The following is a 24328-nucleotide window of genomic DNA, read 5'->3' as shown; positions in this document are numbered from 1 at the left end:
TAATAAGGACACAATAGACTTTCGCGAGACCGCGGTTACAAGAGGCCGTTCGGACTTCACAGAGGGATTGTTTGTTGATGTTTGTCAAGCGAGTGGGCGTTCGTCCGAGCATCGCTCTCTGAATGTTGTAACTGACGTGGGGACTTTGTTTATTGTTTATGGGGGAAGTTGTGATTTGGGTGGGAAGGGGCTTGTGAAAGAAATATTGTTTTGTTGATCTGTTTGTTTATTTATTTCGTTTATTAGGGAAAGAGTATAGGGATAGAGGTTGATTTAAAGCCAGAATTGTATTATTTATTTACCATTTGTTTTGACAATTGTTTCATTTGTGGCTAATTATATAAAGTAATTTAAGTTCAAAACCTGCCGATCCCGTTGTTTTTCCTTTTAGTTAATAACTGTCCTTTCTAGGTAAAGGCCGATTGTTACAACATCATTACAGACAGGCTCAGAAATTGGGTGGGTGTCACAGGGAGTGCCCTTAAATGGTTTGAATCCTATCTCTCAGGTAGATATTTCTCAGTTGCAATAGGCCCTCATGTGTCTAAGTCTGTCCCCCTTTCCTGTGGGGTCCCCCAAGGCTCGGTACTTGGTCCAATTTTATTCGCACTGTATTTGCTCCCGCTAGGACACATTTTAAATTATTTTAAAGGCATCTCCTACCACCTTTACGCGGGTGACATCCAGCTGTATTGCTCTTTTAACCCTGACTGCCCTGACGATTTTAATTCTAACCTTGCTGTTTAAAGTTTTTTTATGGCTAACCTTGCTGGTTAGCAAGTAACGTCCTCCAGTTGAATGAGGCCAAAACCGAGGTGCTCATTGTGGCCTCTGATGGTGTTGCATGCAAGGTGGCTTTGGGTCCCTCAAAAATAATGTGAGCCCCAATCTCAGGAATCTTGGGGTAATTTTTGATCAGGCCATGCACCTGGACACGCACATTAAATCGGTGACCCGCACTTGTTTTTTCCATCTCAGGAACATTGCAAAGTTAAGGTCGATTGTTTCCCATTCTGATCTTGAAATGATTATACATGCCATCGTTTCCTCTCGCCTTGATTATTGCAATTCAATTCTCACCTGCCTCAATAAGACATCCATAGACCGCCTCCAATTTATTCAAAACACTGCTGCAAGACTGTTAACTAGATCAAGCAGAAGGTGTCACATTACTCCAGTTTTGGCATCTCTGCACTGGCTTCCGGTAATTTTCAGAGTTCAGTTCAAGGTCCTGGTACTCACTTTTAGGGCTCTGCATGGCCAGGCACCTGCATATGTAACTGACTTGCTGGAACCATATGTGCCCAGCAAGTCCCTGAGGTCAGCAGACCAGGGTCTATTGGTCATTCCTCGTACCAGGTTAATCACCAAAGGTGACAGAGCTTTTCAGTCTGTAGCGCCTAGACTCTGGAATGCCCTCCCGCGTGGCCTGAGAGCTGCAGCTTCTGTGACTATTTTTAAGAATCAGCTAAAAACTCTGTTGTTTCAACAAGCTTTTGGGTAATGTCACTGAGGTTCTCCTCCAATGCTGAAATATGTCTGCTTTTTGTCTTTGTTTTTTCTGAGATGCATTGTGTTTTTGTTCTGTTTCCTTTTCATTTGATTGTTTTTTGCTGTATTTATTTCTGTTTATGTAAAGCACTTTGTGAGTCCTCTCTGTGAAATGTGCTATACAAATAAAAATTACTTACTTACTTACTTACTTACTAGGACCCTGGGGGTCTCTGGGCCTTCAAAACCACCATAAAAGAGAACCTGTCTGCAATTTACAACTGGATCTAGAAAAGTCTTCTAGCTTGACAAAATAAATGACCCCCCACTGTTTTTCTGTAAATATTACAATTTGTGCTCCTAGTATTGATGATTTATTGTATACGGTTGTATTGTATGTCTTTATATGTCTTTTTGAATTGAATACATAAGACCACAATGGAAACAAGCTCTCAGGATGTTTTGTGTTATCCTTTTAGCATCATTGTATAACTGTACCTCTGTACTTAATGCAAACTGTTAATAAAGTGTTTGATCAATCAAAAAAGACCTCTATGAGAAACACTGACCTACAGTACCCAGGCTGCTTTGCACTGGTTTAAAGTAACTAAGTACATGTACTAAAGTATTGTACTTAAAGGTAGGGTAAGTGATATTTTTGGTTAAAACAAAAAGTATTTTGCTAAAAGGTTAAAAAACTATATTCTGATAGTAATCATTGCTATAGAATGTTTTTTCAGTAACAGGAGTCTCCATGTCTCTCCAGCTCTTTAATAAACAGAAAATACATTTTCCGGTAGGTGTCAAAATCTCAGCCAATCAGGAGAAAGTACCCATTTTTAAGCTTAATTTGTGCTTAATTTGAAGTGTTCCAGTTCCAATGTTGCCTGCTCATTTCTTAGCGTCATCACTTCCAATTGCACTTGTTTAATCTATATCCTGATTGAGTTCTCTGTCCTGGTTGGATAAAATTGGAAATGAAACTGAAACTGAAACGAAAATGCATTTTCTGTTTAATAAAGAGGTGGAGAAACAAGGAGACTTCTGTTACTGAACAAACACTCTATAGCAATGAGTGCTATCAGAATATAGAGCTATTTTAACACTTATTTTAACCAAAGCAAATCACTTACCCTACCTTTAACATACAGAGGACCATCACCATTCAACTCTACCTGTACTGGAGAGAGCGCTTTTTCAACAGCGTCACAAATCCGGTAAAACACCGTTGTATGGAGAAGTATATCAGTTGCGTCTCTCATCTGAAGGAGTAGAGAGTGGCTGCATTCCTCCCCGCACCCCGCCCCCCCACCTCCCCCCACTTTGTAACCAGTGTTGCTGTTCTCATCTTGAAAAGTAGAATCCACTTGTCAGAGGGTGACACATTAGTAGGATAACCAGCGATAGTTAAGAGCCTGCGCAGGGCAAAATAATTAACACCAGCTGTGAACGCTTGACTTTGATTGTGTGTGCGTGTGCGTGTGTGTGTGTGTGTGTGTGTGTCTTTCTGAAATTAAACTGAAAGTAACTTCTCCAAAAGGAAGGAATGGCAGGCCTATTATTGATGCATTTTGGCTGTGTGCAATAATGCAACTGCAGAGATTATATTTTCTTTTGTTAGGCTATTCAATTTTAGCTTTAATTTCTTGAAATCATATTTATCTAATTTGCAATAATTCAACTGTATGGCATGCTAATGTTTTGAGACATATTGTATTATATTACTAGTACTACACAATAGTAAATACATAATTCTACACAATAAATAAATATGTTTTAAATAACTGATCTAAATATGGATAATAGTTATACGTTTTGCCATAATCATGTAGCTCTACAACAGAGGCATAGCCATGACAGCATGGTACAAAATAATATTTAAAACAAGGTATATATATATTTTTTTAATAATAATTTTCAGCCATTCGGCCAAGTGTTTCCTATATTCGGTATTCGGTTTCGGCAAAGAATTTGATATACTGTAGTTATAGCAGTGACTGAGATGTAGTGGAGTAGAAGTTAAAGTACTGGAAATACTTTCGTAAAGTAAAAATACCTCAATTCTTTACTGAAGTACAGTACTTGAGTAAATATAATTAGTTACTTTACACCACTGTTGTTCTTAGATCTAATTATTTTGCTGGGAAAATTCTGGCACTGTAGTGAAAACGTGGCTTAAAACATGGTAATCATTACCTAACCACCCACACACATTACCAGGTATTGTTTAACTTCAAATTGAATTATTCTAAATTAAAAAAAGTGATCTACGTAGTTAGTGGCAGTGTCTGAGACAACAGATGCTGACTGAATGCGTGTGGGCGCGCATGCGCGTCCGCAACTGGTTTCGGCCCACATCAAGTCACCATTTGACCAATTTGGCCCGACCCCAAAATGAGTTCGACACCCCTGACTTAGGGGTTCACTGCCTAGCTCAAGGTCACTTAGACATGCAGCCAGACCCAGGAGGAGCCAGGGATCGAACGGGGAACCTTTCCATTCAAAGACGGCCACTCTACGTCCCTCGTTTCAGTTTGGTAACAAATGTTAGCACTTAATTCACTGCAGTAAAGATGCCAAGTACTGTACGGTAATAGGCTTTCTTAAGCCATTAAGACCGGGAACGCATCTGTGTCATTTTAAGATTTCCATGGGATAATCAAAAATAGCAGATCTACAAGCTCATAGCTATGAGCTTGTAGATCTGCAATTTTTGAAAAATCGTGATGTTTTTGCAAATCTTTGAATATATACAGTATATATATTTTTAACTCAAATCTTTGCTTCTGGGGGTCCCTGGAACAAAATATTTTGAGATGGGGGGGTCCGCGGACAAATACATATAATTTTGGGTGGTCCTTGACATAAAAAGTTTGAGAACCACTGATATTATAACAACATATGTTTTTGTTTTTGTTTAATGCATGTATGCATGTCTCCATCTAATGCATGTATGCATGTTTATTGTTTGACTGCTCTCATTTATTTAGCTTTTTGTGAGTTTGTTTGTCTGACCGGGTTTTGTATTTATTTATTTATTTTATTTTGTATGTCTACATGTGTGTATGTGTATTATTATCAGTTTATTTTTCCTTTCCCTTTTTTGTCTTGGTCTTCCCTGTATATGGCCTCTTGTGTGCTTTGGTGATCTCACCTGTTTGTTTTACTTGAAAAATAAATAAAAATTGTATAAAAAAAAAACAAAAAAAACATGCGTTTTTATTTAGAAGACATGTGTAGAATCCCCAGAAGCAAAGATTTGTGAATACAAATGTTCGCTTTAAAAAATATATATATTCAAAGATATGCACACATTTTCAAGATTTTTCAAAACAAATAGCACACCTACAAGTTCGTAGTGCGGCACCTATGAGCTTGTAGATCTGCTATTTTTGAATAGCCGAAAGTATAAAATAATGGTTATAGCTGAACAATCTAAAATGACACAGCTATGCGTTCCGGGATAGAAAGGGTTAAGACACAGAGTATGAGGAAGGGACAGCACCCAACACCTGGCACCAGAACAAGTGTTTACAATGCCATCTCAAATGCACCAAGCCTGCATTATATGGCAATCATCAGAGTTTATATGGAAGCAGGCCATAGATCTACTACACGGCAGTTTGTTTAGCTACAGTATTACAGATCTTGTACAAGTGTTATTTGTTTGTTAAAAGGATCCCTGGCTAATAAGCCAAACATGCCTTAATACATTATAGTTGTCCTCTATAACAAAAATTAATGTAAAGAAACACCTTGAATGTTTTATTTATTTTAGAAATAGTTCATCTTTCAGTCAATAGGGACAATGCCTGTCGCAGGTTGATGATGTCATTTGCCCACCCATGTGTGGTTCATTCCCTAAGGAATTTATTAAATGGATGTGAAAATAAAAACCAACTTAATACTTCCTGAGGTTAATATGAGCATCAAATCGATATTTTAAATATGTTTTTTTGCACACGATTCCAAAATAATTCCATAGGGCTTAGACCACACATGGGCAAATGACATCATCAACTTGCGACGGGCATTGCCCCTATTGAGTGAAAGATGAACCGTTTCTAAAATAAATAAAATATTCAAGGTGTTTTAAAACTATATATTTTAGTTATAGAGGGCAATTATAATGTATTAAGGCATATTTGGCTTAGTAGCCAGGGATCCTCTTAAGGTATTGACATCCACATAAACACAAACAGTCTTAGTATTACTGGGTCTCAGTGCTGCATTAGACAGTCAACCACAACATACAGCAATACAAGACCAACTGGAAAACTGGGTGGGACGTTCTGGCATGTGTCGATGTGTGTCCCTGAGCAAGACTCTTAACCCCTAATTGCTCCCCGAGCGTCTAAACGCACAATGGCTGCTCACATCTCCTAATGATTATAGGATGGGTAAAATGTATGCTCAAATATACAGTGACAAATAATGAATTACATAGTACCAGTGGTGTAAAGTAACTAAGTACATTTACTCAAGTACTGTAGTTAAGTACAGTTTTGAGGTATTTTTACATTACTGGAGTATTTCCAATTTTCAGTACTTTTACTTCTACTCCACTACATTTCAGAGGTAAATATTGTGCTTTTACTCCACTACAATTATTTGAAAACTTTAGTTACTAGTTACTTTGTAGATTTTGATTATTATTACAAAACATATATTAACCACTTCAGCCCTATATACATTTTGGCCATTTGAAAATAGCCGATCTACAAGCTCACAATGCGTCGCAATGCGATCTGCTATTTTCAAAAGATTTGAAAACTTGTGAAATGGAACATTCTGCGTAATGACTACTTTCTACTTTTGGTACTTTAAGTACATTTTGATGCCAATACTTTTGTACTTTTTTACTCAAGTAAATTTTGAATTCCAGACTTTTACTTGTAACAGAGTATTTCTAAATTGCAGTATTGATACTTTTACTTAAGTAAGAAACGTGAGTACTTTTTCCACCACTGCATAGTACTAAATTGGTTTGAATCCTACTTAAGGACGGTAACTACTTTGTCAATTTGAAATGGACAAAAAGACGACAGGGTTACCCAAGTTTCCATATACTGCCTCTTCTGTTCAACATCTACAAGCTCCCACTGCCTCAGATAATGGAAAACAACAAAGCACGTTACCATAATTATACAGACAAACAACCATTACATTACCATATCACCAGGGGACAATGGTCCAATACAAGCACTGAGCAAATGCACTGAACAAATCAACGATTAGTAGTATAGTAGGTTGGACTGTCTTATTGTCGGTATCGGCCATGCAAAGAGGGGGCGTCTATCCCCTTTACAATGCGCTAGACGCTGGGCCCCGGGGAGACGGATTGCTGAGGAGGTTGATGTGCCAGAATTGTATTAAATTAAACAAATAAAAACTGAAGTAATTGTTTTTGGAGCCAAGAATGATTAAAATTCAGCGCTCGGCTTCAGTCGGTAATGTTACAGTAGAAAGCACAAACCAAGCCAGACATCTGGTCGTGGTCTCAGACCTGCATTTCAAACAGCCACATTAAGACAAAGACAGCCTAAAAGGTAGACCTTTATTAATCCTGTGGGGGAAATTCCCTTTCAGCTTGATGATGAGCGCTTGGGGGGAGCTGATAGGGGTTAAGTGTCCCTTGCTCAGGGAAACTTCGACTGGGAGGGAGGCGAACCGGTGACTTTCTGATGGCCTCTCTACCCACTAAGCAGGATTTCGAAAAACTTAGATTTTGAGTTTAATTCACTTTAACCCATTAAGACCGAGGTCGCATCTGTGTCATTTTAAGATTTCTTTGGGCTATTCAAAAATAGCAGATATACAAGCTCATAGCGCGGCACCGAGTGCCGCGCTATGAGCTTGTAGATCTGCTATTTTTGAAAAATCGTGAAAATGTGTGCAAATCTTTGAATATATATATTTTCGAAGCGAACATTTGTAACTCAAATCTTTGCTTCTGGGGGGGTCCCTGGAACTAAATATCTTTATCATTTATTTTTATTTTTTATGTTAGAATTTAGAATTTCGGCCTTAGGTCTTAATGGGTTAATTACTGTAATGGTGTCTTTAAAGGTTGCTCTAAAAATAAAACTCGAAAGAAAAAGTCACCTGCAATGTTGGCCTTATTATCCACTCTGACATTATTTGCTCAAAAATGTCACGTTTCATAAAAACAATGTGACCTTAAAATCTTGTGTGTGCTGATACACACAAAAGATGTCATTTTTATGCATGTGAATAAAAATGGATTCGGTGATTATTGAAAACACGGCTCTATTGTCTGCTAACATTTTCAGTGTGATTACATTCAATTGAAATAATGTCAATTGAAATGTTTGCCAGAAGGAACACGTTTACAAATAAATGATATGGAAATGCTTTACTGATTCCAAAGAGAGCTAAAGTTCATGTCATGTAGTCGGTTCTCATATCCAAAGGTCTTCACAGCCTTGAATTATGTCACGTTAAATGTTAATATTAAGGACTTGACCTTTAAGCATGAACTAAACGGGGAAAACTGAATTATCACATGAAAGAAGGCAAATAGCGTCGAGTTATTCTATGCAGTATGCAGTACCATTATATTTTTCCAACGCAATCACTGATTAAAAACAATTTATAACACTGTATCATACTGACAATATAAATGGAATGAAGTTGTATATCATTTCCTAATTATAGGAAGGTTTTAAAGATTAATCAGATGAAATGAAAAATATGTAGCAACGTAAGACATAAGGAATCCCCATATAAAGCATGTGGGCACGACTTAAGAACAAGACTGAAGAGTCAAAAGGCCCCGCTAGCCCCGCTAGCTGAGGCTGTGCTGCTCCTTAGAACCAACTAGACCATGGGTCTTCAACATGGGGTCCGGGACCTCTAGGGGGTCCTTCGAGTTACTACAGGTGGTCCGCCAAATCTTTGTGTAATAGGAGGATCATTTTTTTTACATTAACCACTTAGCCCTAGCATCCCTATTTGTGATCTACAAGCTCACAACGCGCTGCAAGGCGTCGTGAGCTTGTAGATCGGCTATTTTCGGAAAAGAGGTTTGGTGTAGAGGGAAAAAAGAGCAGACCAAGTTTTTAAAAAATAGTTTTTATCTGAAACACAATTTTTATCCAATATAGAGGGGGTCCCTGCCACATTTCTCTCTCAGCTAGGGGGTCCTTGGCCTGAAAAACGTTGAAGACCCCTGAACTAGACAAATGTGGTTTGAACCGACCGACATTGCCATCCTGCCATCCAGTAGGGTTCATCCGCCAATTACATTCTGAGGCATCTTGTTTGAAAGTTGAAAATTACAGGGTGGCGCTAGAGGAAAAGCCATGGGGTCACTCAAATCAGTATAGGGTCATCTTCTGGGGAGCATGAAGGTGCAAAGCAAATGTCATGGAAATCCAGACAGTAGTTTATCATATGTTGTCTGAGACCAAAGTGGCGGTTGGATGGATGGATGGATGGATGGATGGATGGATGGATGAATGGATGAATGGATGAATGGATGGATGGATGGATGGATGAATGGATGGATGGATGGATGGATGGATGGATGGATGGATGGGTGGACGGACGGACGGACGGACGGACGGATCAACATCAGCATCCTTAGAGCGGTGCTATAAACGACCACGTCTAAACATATGGTTGATGGTTGATATTGAATGGTTCTGGAAAAACAACTTTGAATGTCACTGTCATCAGCTCCTCAAAGGCAGGCTTAGCTTCACTGTCAAAAGGAACGGCTTCAAAACATGGAAGCTGACAGATTTGTCAGCTTGGTCAGAGCCGTCACTGTCTGAAACGAAAATAACTGTGAAAGTGAATTTCGGGATGGGGCTCTGCGGCCAAATACATAATCATTTTGGGGGTCCTTGACATGAAAAAGGTTTGAGAGCCATTGATTATAGCAACATAAGTTTTTTCCAAAAACTGTTAGAAGACATTTGCAGAATCCCCCAGAAGCAAAGATTTGAGTTACAAATGAATATATATATTCAAAGATTTGCAAAAATGTTCATGATTTTTCAATAAATTGCAGATCTACAAGCTCATAGCGCACGGCACTCGCTATGAGCTTGTATATCTGCTATTTTTGAAACAGCCAAAGAAATCTAAAAATGGACACGTTGGATGCGTTCCCAGTCTTAACAGGGTTAATCCGATTTTCACCCCCCTGCCTATTGAGAAAGTGTGTGTCAATAAGTCTTTATGCTCTACTGGGCTGATTGTTTCAGTGGGTGACTTAAGGTGGGGCATGAGGAGATGGGTGGGGGGGGGGGGGGGGGCGTTACACAACAGTCTGTTTAGAGAATCGCATTGCGACATTTGTTTGTAGAGGGGATGACTTGATAAGCAGGCGAATCATCCCGTGGTTTAAATGTCAACTAGTCGATAAAAAAGCCTGGCTCCGTGTCATTTATCATTTGAACTGTGACAGAGGATCCTATTAAAATTGGTACTAAAATTACCAACATGACATTTCTCCCAATGTACTTACTGTGTTTTTTTTCATGTCCGTTTCATGTCCTACTCTTTCCCTGTAATAGCCATAGCAGTGTGGTCCACTCAAGATTCCCGCACGGGTCTTCTATATAAACTCTGACTTCCACAATTACTGATTGGAATCTCCAAAGGATGGCATTTAATCAAATATCTAATTCCTTTACATGCACAGCTTTCTTTGCTTTGCTTTGTGAGTGCGATGGCTTAGTGCCAGGAAAAAAAAAGGTTGCGGCATTCAATTAGAAAACATGAATTAGTTTAAGTGATCCACTACTGACACATTTTGTATCATGTTGTCTCAATAGAGTATCAATTATATCCACCAATGCACCAAAATCAACTTAGCGCTGCAGTGCATTAAGGCTGAATGAAAAGGGCCATGGGAGACTATTGGGCAATGATTCAAAGAGGTCTTATAGGTCTAAGATTCAAAACTAGCAAATAGAAACAAAGGCGTTCCTTTTTCAAAAATGCTTTGTTGATGCTTTACTACTTACAGTGCTGTTAAAAGGCTTAATACATTATAATTGCCCTCTATAACTAAAATATTGTTTTTGAAACACCTTAAATATTTTATTTATTTTAGAAACTTCTCAAAATCTTTTACTCAATAGGGGCAATGCCCGTCGCAAGTTGATGATGTCATTTGTCCATGTGTGGTCTAGCCCTAAGGAATTTATGGAATGCATGTGCAAAATAAACATTTAAAATATTGATTTGATGCTCATATGGACACACATGGACAAACGACATCATAAACTTGCGACGGGCATTGCCCCATTGAGTGAAAGATGAACCGTTTCTAAAATAAATATAATTATAATGTATTAAGGCATATTTGTCTTATTAGCCAGGGATGCTGTTAAAAACAGACAGCATGTGATCCTATCTGAAAACACTGACAAATGATGCCTGCATTGCAAACTGCAGGTGTCAGTGGTTAGCCGTTTTTCACCACAGGTATTCTATAAACATTTTGTTATTGAATAATGCAATCAGAAAAGATCAAAACATAATGCCTGAGGCGCTTGGGTGGCACAGATGGGTAAAATATACCTGCCCAGTCCAGTCCAGGCCCAACCATTATTTTATACTTTGGGCTGTTAAAAAATAGCATGTACACGAGCTTGTCGATTTTTTGAAAATTCGTGCAAATCTTTCAATATATAATGCTTTTTAAAAGCAAACATTTTTAACTCAAATTTTTGCTTCTGGGGGATTCTACAAATGTCTTCCAAATTCGAACGTATGTTGCTATAATATCAGTGGTTCTCAAACCTTTTTCACGTCAAGGACCCCAAAAATTATATGTATTTGTCCGCGGACCCCCCCCCCCCCCTTCCCCCCCCATCTCAAAATATTTTGTTCCAGGGACCCCCAAAAGCAAAGATTTTAGTTAAAAATGTATATAAATATTCAAAGATTTGCACACATTTTCACGATTTCTTTTCAACAATAGCAGATCTACAATCTATGAGCTTGTGTATCTGCTAATTTTGAATAGCCAAAGACATCTAAAATGACACAGATGTGTTCCCGGATTGAATGGGTTAATTGGCAGGTGAGCCTGTAGGGTAGCCTGGCATGGCCAATGCTTTGTCAATGTAAATGCTGATGGAGTCATGGTCTTACGCATTTTTCTGGAGAATCCACACATTTGCATTGACAAAGCAATGGCAGATTCCGCCCCAGAGGTAAAATAAAAGTGCCGTGGGACCGCGCCCTCAGAAATGATAACTTTATATAAGATTATAACTATCAAAATGTTTTTATCAGTGTTGGTCTGATTTTATTTTTCTTTAACGCTAATTTAACCAGGTAAACAATTTATTTTTCAAGTGTGAACAAGCCAAGACAGGAGCCAGAAATTGTCACAGACAGGAAGGAGCACATTACATCACAAACTCAACTACACAACACTACACAACACAACAAATAATGTAGCATTAGATTCGTTCAAGTCAGGAAGACAATCCAGGCCATGAAACTGCATTCATTGGGGTGGTTTTGCCATCTAAACCAAGGATTAAATCAATGAATTCATACAAGCAAACAAACCAGGGAGCCAAGAGAGGGATTTCTGCTCAGGCCAAACCCCCTCAGTTAGTGTGTTCTTCTTAATGAGCCAGACAGGCTGTCGAGCCAGACTGTTTTTGCATAAAAATAAAAAAAAGTCTGCAGTCAGGTTACAGTCAACAGACCAAATCCCTGGCTTATACTTTGTCGTAACCTTCGTATGACACTCTGAAAATAGCCGGTCTACAAGCTCACAAAGCATCGCGATGCGACGCGTTGAGAGCTTGTAGATCGGCTATATTCGAAGAGCTACAACACCATCGTACGACGTATATAAATTAGCCATAATTTCAACATTTATCTGGAGAAAAACATGCCAATAAAAAGCAAATTGATTCACAACTCAGCTGGATAGACAGACAGGGTTTGAAATGATTGTTATTTTGTCAGTCAGATTGAGTTATTTAGGAACCAGGCAAGCTGCTATGAGTGACAAGACCTATCATATTCAAACAGCTTCCAATAATCCCAGACAGCCTCTTGACAGGTGAGAAATGTTGCAGAGCTACAATCCAACTCACAAGTACTTGGGCTTCAACTTTACCGAAGCTTTGCAACTTTGCCTTTGATTGTACTCATATTTTAATCTATTAAGACCGGGAACGCATCTCTGTCATTTTAGATGTCTTTGGCTATTCAAAAATAGCAGATTTACATGCTCGTAGCGCGGCACCGAGTGCCGCGCTACGAGCCTGTAGATCTGCTAATTTTGAAAAATCGTGAACATTTGTGCAAATCTTTGAATATATACATTTTTTCTACAAATGATCTTCTAAATCCTAACAGTTTTCTGAAACACTTTAGGTTGCTATAATATCAGTGGTTCTCAAACTTTTTTCATGTCAAGGACCCCCAAAATGATATGTATTTGGCCGCGGACCCCCATCTCAAAATATTTTGTTCCAGGGACCCCCAGAAGCGAAGATTTGAGTTACAAATGTTCGCATAAAATATATATATATATATATATATATATATATATATATATATATATATATATATATATTCAATAAATATTCCAATTTTCATGATATTTCAAAAATAGCAGATCTACAAGCTCATAGCGTGGCACTTGGTGCCGCGCTATGAGCTTGTAGATCTGCTATTTTTGAATAGCCAAAGAAATCTAAAAATGACACAGATTCTTTCCCGGGTCTTAATGGGTTAAATTACTGCACCATTACAGCACATCATGTAGCCTATACTGTACCATAGGGCCAACACTAGCTGCTGTACATTCTTCTACTCACCACTTAGTACAGTAACTGAATGGCAGGCATTGTTTAGTGTTTGCTCCTGTGTTGATTTGTCTTTTAAATGCACTAAACTTAAAGGGATAGTTCACCCCCAAAATTATAATTTTTTCTATCGATTACTCACCCCATGAAGCCTTGAGTTCATGGAGATTCTTTTTTTTAAATTTCATAACCGGTGGACTCTCCGGTATAGGAGACTCAAAGAATCTCCATGCATTCAAGGCTTCATGGGGTGAGTAATTGATAGAAAATACGTAATTTGTTGGGTGCACTATCCCTTTAACTGCGAAAGTGTAGCCTGTTTGAAACTTTAGGTTACCGAGTGTGTTTGGTGATATAGGCCTTGGAGTAACACCGCATCATATATATCGATGGCATAGGGCCATCCACACCAAAAATGATCATCGTAAAGATAACTATAACTAGACGCGTCGCAATTCAGGGCAATTGCAAAGTGTGGTTGCGCCGACGCGAGTCGCGGGTCGCTGCCGCCGGGACTCGGGGAATACGCTGGGAGGAATACCGTCGGAGGCCGCGTGACGTGCCATTCGAATCGGGTGTCGATCGGATCCTGCCTTCGTGATACATGCCGTTTTGATTTTAGGAAATAGGCCCCTCCCACAAATGTAACGGGCCAATCATATTGTCACGTCACTCCTGATATCACTTTTATTTCATTTTGAGAGGATTGATCCCCCCAAAAATCATATTTTTGCATCAAACGGTTACGTTTTGTGCATTTGTGGCGCCCCCTATGGATCAAAGTGGAAATACTTTTGGGGATTCGTTGAGTAAACCACCCTCGACATGTAACTCAAATTTGGGATTGACTGGACGTTTCGTTAGTGATTTGTGGCCTTTTTTGTAAAACGGGCCCATACCGCTAACTTTGGAAGCCATTTACGGACGAACGGTATGGACTATCAAAATTCTGTTTCGCTCCAGATTATCGCATGGGTCCAGAGATAATGTGTACTGATTTTTGTGAAATTTGGAGAAAATATATGGGAGGAGGAGCTAAAAGTGTGTTTTGAAGAAAATTCTAAATGGCGGAAAATCTATCCTGACGCAAATGGGCGTGGCCTATATGGGGAGTTGCGTCATGACCCAAGGAATCTAGGGGAAAAAAGATTTGTATTCTACGACCTACGGTTCAAAAGTTATAGGCCAAAAACGTAAAGTGGGCTGTTATAGCGCCACCATGAGGCCGAATGGTGTGATTATTTATTTAAATAATTTCGGACTAAATTATAAACCTCCCCTCCAAATCTGGTAACTCTAGCTCTTACGGTTTCTGAGAAAAAAATACTTGAATTTGAGTTTTTTCACTTTTCCACAATATCAATAAAACTATGCAACCAATCTCTTAGCAAAATACAAGCACACGATTCCCGGTGAGGCCGGTCATTTCGACATATGGCACTAAATTGGGAAAAATAAACTGTGGGAGGAGATGCGATTAGAAATATTGTTTATCTAGAAAGAATAAAGTTTATCTATAACAATAGTCTGGTTGCCCATTCGGGCAACCACACTAACAATAAAGATGTGAATATCCACACTGATGAAAGATAACCTTCTGTAAACATACTGGATTGGATTCGTAAGGATGTTTAAGGAAAGTAAAGGAAATACTTATTTTCTTATTTGAATGAATAAAACATTTGAACCAATCTGTATGGTAGAGTATAGTATAGCGCCTGTATCTTTCCTGGCAAAGCGGGGATTGCCTCTCGGATGAGCAGTAGAAGTAGTACAATTATTCTATTGTTCTTATTACCTATGCTGCTGCGTTGTCTGAAGGAAGCCAAACCAAAATAAGTTTCACTCTTATGTACCTGTACACAAGATGTAACAATATAAAGTACAACCTTGAACTTTGAGAAGTTTGCTCTCATGCGGGAGACCGGGGTTTGAATCTCGGGTAGGACAGAAAAGTTATGGATTGCAACTTTAATACGCCTGTATTGTATTTAGTGAATTGTGACGGTGATATCAGATTCCTGAGTCTCGAACAGTATAAATGTCACAAAGTACTTTAAAACACTGTCAGTTTTACTTTAGGAATGCATAAATTCCTCTCCTCTATATTTGCAGTGATGATGACAAGTATGCTGTGTTGTAGAATCCAACAATTAGTATAGTTTGTTCACACACTGGAGTTATTTCTCACTATATGCACCAGGTTATATATTTTTTTCCTGCTGGTTACTTTGGGATTTCGTATGACGGAGCCATTCTGTAGACGACCTTTGACTGCATGGTGTTATTCCCTAATGTTGTTTAATTCACCCAATTATATTGTGCTGCTCATACAACGTTTTGAATGGTGTAACACAATTATGTAAATCAAAAGCAAATTATGTGCAGTGACATTAGTGACTCCTTGTCCGTGTTACAGGAAAATCATTGGTTTGCTGGATAAATTGTTTTACGACAAATAATAACAAATCAAGACCCCCTCCACATCTCTGTTAATTAAGTTTTCTTTGTTTTCCTTTTTTTCCCTTGTTCTTTAGTGTTAGAAGTACATTGGGCTCCACTTGCCTATTTATTGTATTTAAAAATAAATTGTATTTTTGGCAGAGCAGTCTGTGACTCCATTTCATTATGGAATCCAAGTGTTTCGGAAATAACCTGGTCACAATGGTAAACGCATTTCATACAAGAGGTGAATAATGTGTCTGCAGTAGTGAGTGTGTTTCAGTGCTCACTGGAAGATTATAAAGGGAACATCCACGTGCCTTGGACTTATTTTGTTTTCCTAAAGACACCGTTTGCATAATCTTGGAAAAAAGTACAGTAAAGCAATACAGCAATGTATTTTATACTTAGCACAGTAGCTAAAAGTGATATAATGTTCTATTCGTTTCAATATGTTAAATCATACAGTGACAAATGGTGGTCTTTAGGTAAAGTAGAAATTAGCAAAAGGCTAAAGGGAAAGTCTAGCAGGATTCAGGCTGGAATCTACATGATATTACAATATTAGGTATAATGCGATACCTTGCATAAAAGGTTGATATTTTGGCCTGAGGTTGGCGCTAGAGACAGGTCACGGGGTCACTCAACTAGTTGGAATTTATCTTCCAGAGATGCAGGAACGCACTCAGGAAGTTTCATGGCAATATACCCGTTATAATTTGCGATAAATTGTGTGAAAGTGGAATGTTTGCAAAAGGGTAGCTTCGTGGGGTCGCCAAAATCAGTGAGGACAATCGTCTGAGGAGCATAAAGTAAAGTCAGCAAAGTCTATGGCAATCCAGTCAGTAGTTTGAGACAGTTTGGAAGTAAAATGTGAGAAAGTGGAAACTTCGACTGTTGACTGATTGTGTTCTCTCGCTCTCCTCAGAGGTGGTGACTGACTGGTCATTCAATTGAATTACCTTTCAGCAAACAGGCACAAGCTCGAAGAACAAGACGACACGAAGGCAGTGAGTGTCACACGACATGTTCTGCAGTTTATTAAGCACACACAGAGATATACATTTGAGTACGTGACCGGAAGACGCGAGTCAGGACTGATATAGAAGTAGGACAACACAGGACAGGAATAGGAATAGATAGAAAAACATGCTGTTCTAGCAAGCGGGTGACAGTTGTACTTCAACAGTGACATCCTGTACACTTGGGCCTGCAGTAATACCAAATACACCACAGCAGTACAATTTTTCTTTCGAATGTATAGCAAAGTTGTGGTGATAGACTACTAGTGACACAGTTAAGCCAACAAATAGCAAATCAGGCTTCACTTTCTACCCTGAAATCATAAGATGTCTGTGAGTTATCAATCATGTATATATTTTTCTTTATTTAATTTTTTTATCCCACGATTTTTTTTTCACCCGGTGCCAATTTTCTAAGTGATCCTGGGCGCTACACTCCCCCCACCAGCCAAGGGAGCCCAGGACCGAGCTCATGCCCCCAATTGTATTATCAGCTTGTAACAATCCAATGTATATAGTTTTAAGAAAAAAAACATGTTTTATTGCATAACCAAGTGGGGCATGCATTTCCAACTTGCATCGTTCCCGAGTAGACTGGTGCGCCAGTCTAGTATTTGGAATGCACTGTTATTTATTTTTGCTATGCTCAAAGCAACACTCTCTTCTCTCATATTTTCATCTTAATTTCATGTTAAGAAAGAAAAAAAGAAGTCAACTCCAGAAGCACCAAAGCATTCTTAAAGCATCCAAATCTACTCTTACCCAGGTGGTGTGCCGACACCTGATCGGAAATCTGAGGTGCATGGCCAATTGTTATTAGCATAGGACATGTCCCCTAAAAATAAGGGCAGGTGTTGTGCCGTGTGCAAAGACTCGGAGAATTGGAGAGAATGTCATCAATAAAAGGCTGTAAGAACAACTTCAGCACTGTTAAAGACAACGTAAAATGGTCATTTGAGAGTATTAATTTCCTGCATGGTCTGTTTCTTGCCTTAAATTAAATCATAAATTGTTTTTTTTGTTGTTTGACTGTATACTGAAGGTGAAATAGTGATTGATTCCAGACAAGCTGCCATTGTTCTTTCATCATAAGCACAAGGTTGTCAAATCACTCCGGGAGGGGCAAACTCAGAGCACATTCTTCATGTGTGAGAATATCTGCTCACAGAGATATAAGTTGATCCGTCAGCAAAGCCAATGCACTGAGACAGCTGAATATCTCTGGTAATGATGTCCAGCAGGTGAAAATTCAAGTTCTGTGATCTTTCAGTGCAGTAGTTTTCAGCTTCCACTTTTTTGCAGCTCTGCAAACTAGGTCAGCCACAATGTTGAACTCTTAACTACTGTACATTAACCCTGGCATCCCTATTTTGGGCAAATGAAAGTAAAGAAAAGGAAAATGTTTCAAACTAACTTAAAAAGGTAGCAAAAATAGCAGATCTACAAGGTCATAAAGCATCGTGCCGCATTGTGATTTTCATTATTGATCACGTACGATTAAGGGCTTAAAGGAGAATTTTGGTTTTCTTACCTTTTCTATGATGTTATGATATCAGAACACTGTCAAAAAAAAAACAGAAGTCGTGCTAGACGAGATTGAAATCTCGAGATTGAAATCTCGTCTAGCGAGATCTAAAAAAAAAGCTATTAAAATATGCGATCTAACGCAAGGCCTAACCGCGCACGTTTTAAGCTGTGGCAGACCCGGGATGGAGTTATGACATTTTTCTACTGTACCCATTCATCCTAAGATATCATAACATCATAGAAAAGGTAAGAAAAACTTAGTCCAAAATTCTCCTTTAAGAGGTTAATCAGCTGCATTACTGAGTCCTGTGTTTTCAGACCGTCTGTCAGATTAATCACATTTTTGGTCATCACAGCTTTCTGTCTTGTTCAAGAAAGAGCACATACAGACGGTCCAGCTGTTTGCTGCTTGGTGACATTTTCGGCCATTTCCTTAATGTGTCATCCAACATGCATGGCTGACAATGGGATATCTTTATTCTTGATTTGATTGTATTTCTGTTTGGTAGGTCATCAAACAATACCACTGTGTACAGAGGAAGGCCTCCTTTACACAGTAATCATCACCCTGAGTTAACCACCCTATATGCAGTACTTAGTTCACGGGGGTCCCTATACAATAGGGACTACTATCTACACTAGGCCCCCTCCAAAATAGCCAAAATACAAGCTCACAAGGTGTCACGTTGTGAGCTTGTAGATCTGCTATTTTTGCTGAATGATCGCCCCTGTAATAGGAACGCTGGGGTTCATGTGGTTCAAAGCTTTGCAATGCACTGAGCATTTTGGTAGCTTACTTCGGCAGACCCCGCTGCGTCGAAAAAATATTCTATGATTTTTCAAAGGTGAGTGAAAACACTCTAGCTGGCACTGTGGCAACAAGACAATGTTTTTTAATGGCACTGAATGAGAAAAGGTGTCCTTGGAGGAAAGGTCGTGGGGTCACCAAAATCAGACGGGTTCATCTACTGCACAGCAAATTAATTCCATGCAGCTGCTGCAAGTACATTTCAACATCCCTCGTCCCCGGCCGACAGTGAGACAAAATGACCAGGAATAATTAAAAAAAATTAACAACTCAAACATTGGTAATTGGTTGTGTCCACCTTTACACTAATAAGCCACTCCAGAACTCTATCTCCTCTCACACATTAAGCCTGATTTATACTTGGTTGTGTGCGCTGTGTCGCGCACCAAAAATAGCCAATCTACAGAGCTCACAATGTGTCTCAGTGAGTACGACGCGTTTAAAGGTGTAACTCAACCTCACAAGTATAAATCAACCTTTATTTAAGTACACTACATGGTGAATGTAACATGACAGCGGATAGGATCACCCTCAATAATTCAACCAAGATGTAATCTCGATGTACATGGGTTTGGCTTAATATACTGGAGTAGTCATCTATATATACAATTGGCAAGTGGCAAGTGCGGTTGTGTGTTTGTCTGTTTGTCTGGGTCTTCAAAAAGTTAAGTTTAGGTTTCACCTCCGGGTGTTGCCACATCCATGAAAAACAAGCGGACCATCATGGGCTCTGGTGTTGCCAAATCATGTGCGAGAAACAAGCACCGGCGTTGCAATGAGCGTCTACACGCTCTACTGTCTCTGTCTCCGATGTGCGCGCCAGGATACTAGACGGGAGGGCCGCGTAAGCGCCCCGAACCTCTAGTTGTTTACAATTAAAATCCATGAAGCTGTCACTTCTACTTCTGCCTGGAGATAGACTTCTCCTTCTCCAGGAGGAGGTGAAGATTGATTGATTGATTGATTGAATACTTTATTAGAAGTTTGCACATGAAAGTACAGTTCAATATAAGGTCAGCTAATAGGAATTAAAAAACCCAAGAAAGCCATTGGCTTGTTTCCATTGGGGTCTTTTGAAGATAGCTGTTGAATTACCCAGACAGCCTCTCATTTCTGACCGATGACTTTGCCAAATTGCCAGCAGTATGAAGTGACGAGCGATCAAACGAAGGTCAAAAGTTGAGAAGCCGAATCGAGCAAAATTTGGATAAGTGCAACTACAATTCAACTTTATTCATGAAGGAGAAAAAAAAAACATTGGAAGCTCAGAATGAAATTTTCCCTGCATCCCATTGACATCACGTAAAGATAAAGTGCACTTGTCTTTAGAGGATAATTCCTTGTTTGGGTTTTTGACCTCAATCTAATTCAATGTGATGGCATCCATTTGAAAGCACAGGGGCATTGAACACACATCCTCCTTTGCATATCAACTCACCTCAAGATGGAACAAAGAGTTCCTGCTGTAAGTACATTTCATTATCAGTAATACCTCTCCTAGTGCAAAATGCAATTGCAATACTAACTTGGCTCAATTTTTGGTACTCTCTGTTACAGGTAGCTAAGCTTCATCTGTGCTATGAATCCACTATGGTGTCACATCGTCCCTGCTGGACAGAAACTGTACTGCACGTCCAAAACCGTTACTTACCAGGAAATAGAAAAAATAACCAGTGTTATAGTGGATCCAATGTAGTTATCATTTAGGCACAAGCTCTTAATACAGTCTTTACATTAGTTAAAGGTAGGGTAAGGGCAGGTACACACTACAGGACATTAGGTCCGATTTTGCTGTCGCCGACTTTTTTTGGCGCTCGCCGACAAAACCTCCCGATCTGACGCAGATCGGCCTTTGATCGGCGAGCTAATGCTCGCTGTGTGTGAAAGGCTCCGCGAGACGATCTGGCCACGATCATCCGCTCTGCGATGGCTTTCCGACCGTTTTCAGATAACTACCCTGTTAGATATTCAGCTCTGTCCCAGACAGGACAGCAGACAATATCATACAGTACGAAAGGAGCTGCGACCACCTTGCGAGGAGATGAACGCTACAGCCAATGAGAGCACGTATTACAGCCACCGCGGCTATGGAAGGTCGGTGGACCTGACCACAACAAACAGATCCCCTGCATAGTTACCGTCCAGTCCTGTATTAAGTTAAACATTATTATAAAACAGAATGAGAGTGAGCGAGCGTGCTCGAAGGGGGGCTGTTTATTTGAGACTATGGCACAGAGATAGAGAGAGAGAGAGAGAGAGAGAGACACACAGAGAGCGAGCGAGCGATCTGTGTGTGTGTGTGTGTGTGTGTGTGTGTGTGTGTGTGTGTGTGTGTGTGTGTGTGTGTGTGTGTGTGTGTGTGTGTGTGTAAATAAACACAAATGTATGTGTGTACCTGCCTTAAGTGATTGTCTTTTGTTAAAATGAGTGTTAAATAGCTTTCTATTCTGATATCAATCATTGCTCTAGAGTGTTTGTTCAGTAACAGAGTCTCCATGTCTCTCCAGCGCTTTATTAAACAGAAAATGAATTTTCAGGAAGTGGAACGCAATAAAAATGAAGCTGATAAATGGGTACTCTCTCCTGATTGACTGAAATGGTGTCACCTACCTGGAAATTTATTTTCTGTCTATCAAAGAGCTGGAGAGACAGAGAGACCCATGTTACTGAACAAACACTCTATAGCAATGAGTACTATCAGAATATAGTGCTTTTAACCTAAACATATCACTTACCCTACCTTTAAATCTTTATAAAACCCACAGACAGACTTAACCACTTTCAACCTGCAGTCCCTATTTTTGCCATGTTACAGGCAAAGAGTTGCAAAGTTTCGCAATGTCAAAATATTTAAAAACAGCAACAAAACAAAATAGCACAACTACAGTACAGTACAAGCTTGTGTTCCGTTGTGAGCTTGCAGATCGGCTATTTTCGCTACTTCTGTGCGGCATAAAATAGGGCATTCACTTATGAAAAAAACATACAAAATATGAAATATGGAGATGCAAGTTTTCTGCCCCACAGCAACAATACTGTACCTTGCGCTACTAAAGAAATGTATTTGATTTGCATTATTGGGAACACAGTGCATTAAATGTTCCATGATTTCAATATTTAATGGATGCTCACATTTATGCACTGTGCATGAGATGGTACAATTTAAAAACAAAAGCACAGCAAATTCCTAACAGGCAGGAGAAGGCAGCTTTTTTTTTTCCTTCCCGGGTTACATTCTCGTCTCTGTGATTTCAGCAAAAAAAGAGAGAAAACCTTGCTTTGCATTCAGTGAAAAGTTTCACCATGTTCTACTGTATTGTTCTGAATCGTGTAACTGGAGCATTGAGGGGGAAGACTGGAAGAATCACTGAGATCTAAATCCATATAATTGATCACGCCGAAGAAGGCTATTACTGTATATATATATCCATCAGTGAATTCGTAGTATTGCATCAAATTGAAATTGATCGATTCGACGATTCATCAAAGCAGATCGTCAAACAAAGCACGTTTCAGATAAAAGGACGTCCCAAACCTAGGGAAATCAACACCTAAATGTACATAATAAAAGAGAAAGTAGAAGACAAACATGCTAATGCGGGGGTCTTCAACAGGGGGTCCGGGACCCCCAAGGGGTCCTCAGAGCTACTATAGGGGGTCCGCCAAATCTTTGTGTGATTGGATTTTTTTTTTTTTTTACATAAACCACTTGAACCCTAGAATTCCTTTTCTGAGGGGAACATTAGCCGAAAATAGCAGATCTGCAAGCTCACAACGCCTCGCGTTGTGAGCTTGTAGATCGGCTATTTTTTGGCTAAAAGAGCAGACTAAGTAAAAAAAAAAAAAAGTTTAATCGGAAACACAATTTTATACAAGAGGCGGTCCCTGCTTCATCTCTCTCTCAGCTAGGGGGTCCCCTGTGCTACTGTAAACAGTTTTGTGTGCGTTTTCAAGTATAGCGACTGCAGATGTGTTACACAACCAACTGAAGAGTAATCCACAACAATAACCGCGATGACTCACACAGGCATACAGGAGACTGGAGACTAAAATAAACCTGAACAGTCTGTTAGGGACTTTTATATAGATCAGCCTTTTGTCATAATTATTTTCCTGCAACAATCGCTTCTCTCAGAGAGCCTAGGCAGGCTTAACCACTTGGAACTCTAGAGCGTCCCTATTTTGGGGCTAACGTTCGTCCTAATGCAACGTATTGTGTACTGTGTTTGTGTACTTTAGGCAAAGACATTTACAGTAGTGTACAGGAGGGAGACTAGCAGTGGTGGGAAAAGTACTCAAATGTTTTACTTAAGTAAGTATCAAAACTGCAATGTAGAAGTGCTACAAGTAAAAGTCCGGAATTCAGAATTTACTTGAGTAAAAGTACAACAGTATTGGTATCAAAGTAAAAGTACTAAAATGATTGAAAATAGCAGATCTACAAGCTCACAACGCGTCGTGATGTGACGCGTTGTGAGCTTGTAGATCGGCTATTTTCAAATAGCCTAGGTATAAAATAGGGCTGAAGTGGTTAATGTATGTTTTATAATGTAATAATTTATATCTGCATTGTAACTAGTAACTAAAGTTTTCAAATAATTGTAGTGGAGTAAAGTACAATATTTGCCTCTGAGATGTAGTGGAGTAGAAGAAAAAGTATAGACAATTGGAAGTACTCCGGTAAAGTGAAAGTACCTCAAAATAGTACTTAAGTACAGTAGTTGATTAAATGTACTTTACACCACTGGAGACTAGTATAGAGAGCCCTTGGGAATCCGGTCCACTAAGGTATAAGTGCTGTGCTGAATGTGTGGGTGTATGATGTCCTATGTGAAGTTCACTGTGGGAAGCAACTGAGGCACGTTCCGCTGACTAGACGGAAAGAAACAGTGCCTTAGGAATATTCTCTGCTTCGGTGCTAGAATTAGTGTCAGTATTAATTAATTTATACACAGGCTACAACAGAGACCTAAAACACAGCCTGAAGATTAGACCTCTTCACACTTGACAACAAAAAACATTTTAACCCTTTTAGACCGGGAACGCATATGTATGTGTCATTTTAAGATTTATTTGGCAATTCAAAAATAGCAGATATACAAGCTCAGTGCCACGCTATGAGCTTGTAGATCTGTTTGGTTTTTTTTTAATCGTGAAAATGTGTGCAAATATTTAAATGTATGTATTTTTAAAGCAAACATGTGTAAAACATGTTGTTCCAG

The 24328-nt window shown here is 39.2% G+C and overlaps 1 protein-coding gene across 1 annotated transcript in view; it reads left to right on the top strand.

The window, feature by feature from the left end:
- Nucleotides 1-23383, top strand: part of LOC308100635 (uncharacterized protein) — a gene marked incomplete at its 3' end in the record, with an annotated part of 59163 nt that extends 35780 nt beyond the window's left edge. Inside the window, exon 7 of the mRNA XM_080449700.1 lies at nucleotides 23346-23383. Within this exon, the coding sequence (XP_080305826.1) occupies nucleotides 23346-23383 (38 nt within the window). The remainder of the gene's footprint in view (nucleotides 1-23345) is intronic.
- Between the last annotated feature and the right edge of the window lie 945 nt (nucleotides 23384-24328).

Source organism: Gymnoscopelus braueri, assembly GCF_963280865.1.
Source record: "Gymnoscopelus braueri genome assembly, chromosome: 14".
In the NCBI taxonomy this organism is placed as follows: Eukaryota; Metazoa; Chordata; class Actinopteri; order Myctophiformes; family Myctophidae; genus Gymnoscopelus; species Gymnoscopelus braueri.
Note: the sequence above shows the minus strand (reverse complement) of the source record. Positions and strands in the feature narration are given on the sequence as shown.